The sequence below is a fragment of the Notothenia coriiceps genome, unplaced genomic scaffold, assembly GCF_000735185.1.
Source record: "Notothenia coriiceps isolate Sejong01 unplaced genomic scaffold, NC01 NC01_scaffold00013400, whole genome shotgun sequence".
NCBI classification, from domain to species: Eukaryota; Metazoa; Chordata; class Actinopteri; order Perciformes; family Nototheniidae; genus Notothenia; species Notothenia coriiceps.
The window spans coordinates 1-5987 of NW_011346101.1; the positions used below are offsets into that span (position 1 = coordinate 1).

General features: G+C 43.0%; 1 protein-coding gene across 2 annotated transcripts; it reads right to left on the minus strand.

Moving 5' to 3' along the window:
• Positions 1-933: 933 nt before the first annotated feature.
• LOC104947923 (5-hydroxytryptamine receptor 3A-like) lies at positions 934-5616 on the minus strand. Of its 2 annotated transcripts, none has more exons than XM_010774046.1 (8): positions 5479-5616; positions 4613-4657; positions 4364-4473; positions 3745-3914; positions 2107-2261; positions 1543-1753; positions 1217-1426; positions 934-1094 (listed from the first exon to the last, which is right to left on the minus strand). In XM_010774046.1, the coding sequence occupies exons 1-8, from the start codon at positions 5497-5499 to the stop codon at positions 949-951; spliced, it is 1068 nt and encodes a 355-aa protein (XP_010772348.1). In that variant the 5' UTR covers positions 5500-5616; the 3' UTR covers positions 934-948. The 2 variants fall into 2 exon arrangements, with proteins under 2 accessions (XP_010772348.1, XP_010772347.1); XM_010774045.1 differs by having other exon boundaries at positions 1268-1426; positions 4613-4708; positions 5479-5613.
• Between the last annotated feature and the right edge of the window lie 371 nt (positions 5617-5987).

Below are 5987 nucleotides of genomic sequence, written 5' to 3' on the forward strand. Positions count from 1 at the left end.
TAGGCGTCTGACCCCCTCCCCGGACGTAATGCGCCGTCGCCTTTTCCCGAGCCCTCTGGGGGGTCCCGGGATGGGCGAGGTGTGTGCTGGCCCATTACGGGGCGGAGGGGCTACCCCCCTCCTGCCGGGAGGGTAGCCCTCCACACTTTAGTCCGCACCAACTCTGCACGTGGTCAGTGTTTGAGTGTGGGGCATGGGCACTTGCACTCTCCCTGTGATCCTTAGGGTCTCAGGGAGGTAGGTGCACAGTGAGCCCATACAGGGCTGGGGGTTCTCCCCATCTGCCTATGGGCGGAGGGGGGCGGGGTCCCCAGCACTGTTTTTGGAGCACACTTTCTGCGAGGTAAGTGCAGCAGAGTGTGCTCTGTCAGCCGCAGCCCAGACTCTCCACGGTCACAACCGGGTAAAAGGAGAAGGTGGGGCAGCAGCTGCTGACCAGAAAAGCCGGTCAGGGGCAGTAGGGTGGAATGATGTTGTTGGACGACAGTGCACGTATACATCAGGGCTCCACCCACTGTACCCATAGAGTCCAGTAGAGGGCGGAGCCTGTGAGAGATATATCGCTGGGTTACGTATTGTAACCCATGTTATATTAGCACAGGCGGAGCCCTCTACTCAGGGCACTGTCTGTCCTATACCGCTCGCTGAAGAGAGGTGTAGGATGATAGTCAGGAGGCGAGGCCTCCTTTTATACGGTGAGATGCACGTGCATTCAGGTAGGCCCGCCCCAAGGCCGGCCATGTCTATAGAAGTCTGAGTGGGAGAATGCCCGCAGGATAAGGTAGTACCCATAGAGTCCAGTAGAGGGCTCCGCCTGTGTTAATATAACAAGAGTTACAATACGTAACCCGGCGTTTCATCTGTAATAAATCAACTCTCTTTCCAGAACAAAATCTCTGAAACTTTGAGTAATCTTAAAAAGTTACTGTGGACTGCTTTTATACTTCACTAATTTGAGTTCTCTTTGTTTTTAAAACGTAGGTAAACATTCATTTTACAGATTAACCCAACTCTCACCTCTTCGGCCACAGACAGCAGTTCAGTTGGCGGTTCATCAGAAACCTTACAAGCACAGTGAGTCCATTTCTTCACATCTGAAAGGAAATTGTTGACACACGACAGCAGCATGTTCAAAATAATGTATTATTAGTCGTAAATGTTTCTTTGTGTATTGCAATAATATCAGACAAATACAAGTAGCATTAGTAAACTGAACTAGATAGATGGAGTTGAAATCCAAAGGTTTGAAGAATGTGTTCAGTCTCAACTCCATCATTGTTGCCCTGTTGGTCTCCACAGTCCTCACTCAGGCCTTTATCTGCGTTGCTTTCTTCAGAGGCAGAGTCTTTCTTGATCAGATACATCACCAAAATCGTCTCCAGAAGGCTGATCAACATCAAACAGAACATACCAATGCTGAAGACCACTGAAGAGAAAAGGGAACGCCATTAAAGTGACACCAATGACAAGAAACTCAATCAGTTCATGTGTGGTTTCTGCTCAAAGGAAAGGACAGTCCAGTTAAATAGTGAGCTGCTTTACCTATAAGCGGTATCGTGTCTGAAGAGGAAGGCAGAACGTCGTTGAGAATCAGCTGCATCACAGTGACAGCGAGCAGCAGAGTGATCTCGAAGCTGACCCTCTCGCACCCTTGGTCTGGCATCAGGAAGGAGGCCAAGTCCAGACAGAATAAGAACATGATGGGCACTAAGAAGTTGGCGATGAAGATGGGATAACGCCTATTCATCCTGATCTGTGATCCAAGATGGAAAAACAGTGAATCTGTTCACTAATGCTGCAATGATCAAAAACACTATTGATTATGGGTTTAAGTTATTTTGCATGTAATATGAAAGAAATCGCTCGACTGAAATATGAAGTTTCCTGTTTATATAATTCATTTCTATTTTATATTTGGTCACAGTGGTTAAGGATGATTAAGTGGCCACCATCAATGTTTCCAAGGAACAACAATGTCAATGGGTTTGCTCTCTTTCATTCTGCTGTTAAGAATACAAGCTAAATAAAACCAGCAAGTGGAGCTGCACACATTTTCATGAACTTCTTTTCATAAATAAATCAAAGTAAAATGTACAACACACTTACAGAATAAATTAGAACGCTTTGCTTTTGATCACACTCTGGGACAGGTCGGTTGGTGACTCCAGGGGTTAAGAACTTCCACTTGATCTGGTCCCTTAGTGTTGTTTCACTCCATTTCCGTTCACCGTCAGTTAAGACTTCAATCTTCAACTCCTCCTCTAAGGTGAACGTGAAGATACAAGTTTGAGATGTCTTATCAGGTCAGGATAAATGCATGTGCTGGTGTGTGCTCATGTGAAAATTAGCCTTTAAAGCAGGGGTGGGGAACCTTTTTCCTCTCAAGGGCCATTTCAATTTTTTCAACATCCTCCGAGGGCCGTACGAATGATTGACCTCTGCTTAAAAATACTAAAATCACAGCCCATTCATTTCGCCTGTCTTTCATTCTGTGCAAAGAAAAAGTAACCTCTTAATCCAGATATCTCACCATGACTCGCGCATGCATTCACGTGCACGGTTGTGGCATGACCACCAAAACAGAAAAGATATTGGACACAAGATATGTGCAAATGTATTTAGTTTGTGGACATGATTTAAATGTGGGGGGGGGTACCTAACCTCCTCTAGGGGGGTCCGGGGGGCATGCTCCCGGCAAAAAAATCTTTTTTAAATGTTGAAGTTAAAAGCATCAATCTGGTGCACTTTGAGAGCAACATTAGGAGATATATGGATACATCTCTCAACACCCATATGAAACAGAACTGTAAGCATATTTACTTTTTCTTTATGGATATTTTACAAATCACTCCCGTTTCAAACTGTAGGCCTATTCTTGTTTATTAATAACAACTGTTTTTTACTGTCATATAGTATTTTATACCCGTTTACTTTATTCTCTTATTTTTTTATAACTATAATGATCATATACAGATGTGCCTTTACCTCACTGGTTGGAGAAAAAGCTTCTTATATTCGTTAGCATAGCTAGCTAACCAGATGCTAATAACAACAAAGTTGTTGACTGTATGACAGATGAACAGATCGCCACTGGGCTTACAACTAAAGACACGCAAAAACTGCAGCACGTGCCGCTCCTTGGGTACTGCTTGGAAGTGCTGGAGTGGCGTTCTGGTGCTCTCCGTCAGAATTGCACCCCTGTCAGACGAGACATATACCACGTGATGACACGTTAGGCTCGTGTTGTGTTCAAGGACCCTGACCTTGGCCAGGAAAAACAGGCACTCGCTTTGTTTAATTTGTTTGCGGTCTAGATTTCTTTAATTTTTTTCTTTTCGGCGTGTGTTTATAAATTACCTCGATGGCCGTACCAAATGGTCTCGCGGGCCGTATACGGCCCGGGGGCCGGAGGTTCCCCACCCCTGCTTTAAAGAGATAATTACCACAAACGTGCAATCTAACACACAACATACTGTTAGAAATTAAAATCAATGTTTTATGGCATGACTTGGTTTGGACGTACCGTCAGCCCTTCCTTCTTGGCTGCAGCCACACCGAGGCGACTGTCTCTTCATTACCTTCTGCTTGTTCTACCATGTTACTTAATTAAAGTACCCATTTGAACCTTCGCAGAGACTCCATTGGTCTCCTTATTTTAAGTTTCTCTCCTGGTAGCGAGAGGAGCATCATAGTTTTCTTCAATACATATTTTAGATAAATGTCTAGAAACTTCTGAAAGCTCACCTGGGTAAACCATAGACTTGAGAGACAAGTTGCAGTGCTGAACATCAAAAGGAAATCTGCGAACTTCCATCCTGCACGTGCTGACCACCATAAGTTCCCTCACATGTTCAACGGTACCGTTCGAGTGAAGGGTGATAAAGGGATTTGGAACAGCCTTGTTCTTCTCTATCCTGTATGACAACAGACATACATGTGTACAAATGACAGCAAACACTTCAAACTGATTTTCACATTGTGTAATACTTTAAAACAACATTTATCTCAATTATGATACTATTGCTTAAGTCTGTATTTTCCTCAAGTGTACCCTCATTACTTTAAGTATAGAAATACTATCCACACAGTATAACAATATCACACATCTCTATATGATTGTCCCGGCTCAAGTCAGGTCAGGGCTATCTGCTTCATTGTTTATTGCTTTCTAACCACAGCTGCTTTCCACACAATACATAGGTGTACAAATATAATTATACAAAAACAATACGTTTATGGTTGCATCATCTTTTTACATCCATCTGATTTATTGTGCATGTCCTTCTTAATAACAACACGCTCCATCCCCAGTTGCTCTTGTGAGTGTGTGGATTTGTGAGTATGCACAAACATTCCAACTTACATCTCTTTAATCATTAGATCTGGCTTCCACAACAAATCAGCAGAAACTCTCATCTTATCAAGGCCACCAAAGTGATCTGGGTCCCAATGAAGATGCGGATCTTCCCATTTCTAAACAGGAAACAAGAAAGAAGGGAAGAGAACATATATAAATAAAGACTTTAAGATGCAATCTGCAGCAACTCCTTTCAGCCTACAGTATAATAACCAGAATAGGAAAATCACAAATTGGTTCTCAAAACAAACTCACCATATAAATCCGAATGACAGAAACGAAAGTCTGGTCCATCTCACTCTGTAAGCGAAGAAATGGTGTGAACGTCTGTACCACATGAAGGTAGCGGACCTTACGTAGGAGAAACTGTCATCAAACATTGCACTTTGAAGTTAGCATGCTGACTACCTTCAGCAAGCTGTAAAGAAGTGAAAGCTCCTTTGGTCACACTAAGCAAAGCCCCAACGATGTTTCTTCAAAGATTCAAGGTAGCATCGGGGGAGAAATTGATTAAAGGTATTATTTTTGGGCTGACATCATTTTTGTGGACACTTTGTCGAACTATTCTGACTTGCTTCCTTCAATAGTGCTAGTATGGCTGTTTCCTAGAGATACTATGTACAAGTACTGATCCGGTACAAACCGTACTTTGACGCTCTCCCTTCAGAGATCATCCCCATGTGACGCCTTTGAAAGGGCCCTCGAGTCCCACCTGTTGGCCAAGGCTTCGGCCCCTCATTGATTTGTTGATTTGTTTGTCTGACTGTTTGTCTGACTGTCTTTTTTTGTTTGTTTTACTCTTGTTTTTCTGTAAAGCGACCTTTGGTCCCATGAATGGCGCTATATAAATGTAAGTTATTATTATTATTATTATTATTATCAGTTGGAAGAAGTGCATGCTATATTGAAATGTATGCTGAGCTGTTTTTTGAGAGAGTCTTTGTTTCTTATTGAACTAACTTCCTATATTTTGATTTGACTTTACTGATTGCTTTTTTGGCTTTCATGTGTATTACCATCATGTGTTCGTACGGTTCCATTGTTTTATCTTTGGCTGCTTTCCACAGTAAAGAAATTATGATTATTCTAAAAAAAAAAATAAAAATCAAAGTTGCACTTACCATGTCTAGAATTGACTCCATTGAGAAAGCGACATAGACCAGTGTTGGTTTGTTGAAGTCTTTGACAGGTCGGACCGTTGAGTGCAGCTCCTTGTTTTTGGTCAGGTTCAGGTAGATTGAAACATCTTGATAGGTGAACTTTGTTTCTATTGGGAGGACATCAAGACAATATCTCTGTCAGAGAGTTACTTATTCTTAACTACAAGGAAATGCAGACTTCATTTGTTCATTCATAGATCTCCCTCTCTCTCTCTCCCTCTCTCTCCCTCTCTCTCTCTCTCTCCCTCTCTCTCTCTCTCTCTCTCTCTCTCTCTCTCTCTCTCTCTCTCTCTCTCTCTCTCTCTCTCTCTCTCCCTCTCTCTCCCTCTCTCTCTCTCTCTCTCTCTCTCCCTCTCTCTCTCTCTCTCTCTCTCTCTCTCTCTCTCTCTCTCTCCCTCTCTCTCTCCCTCTCTCTCTGTCTCTCTCTCTCTCCCTCTCTCTCTCCCTCTCTCCCTCTCCCTCTCTCTCTC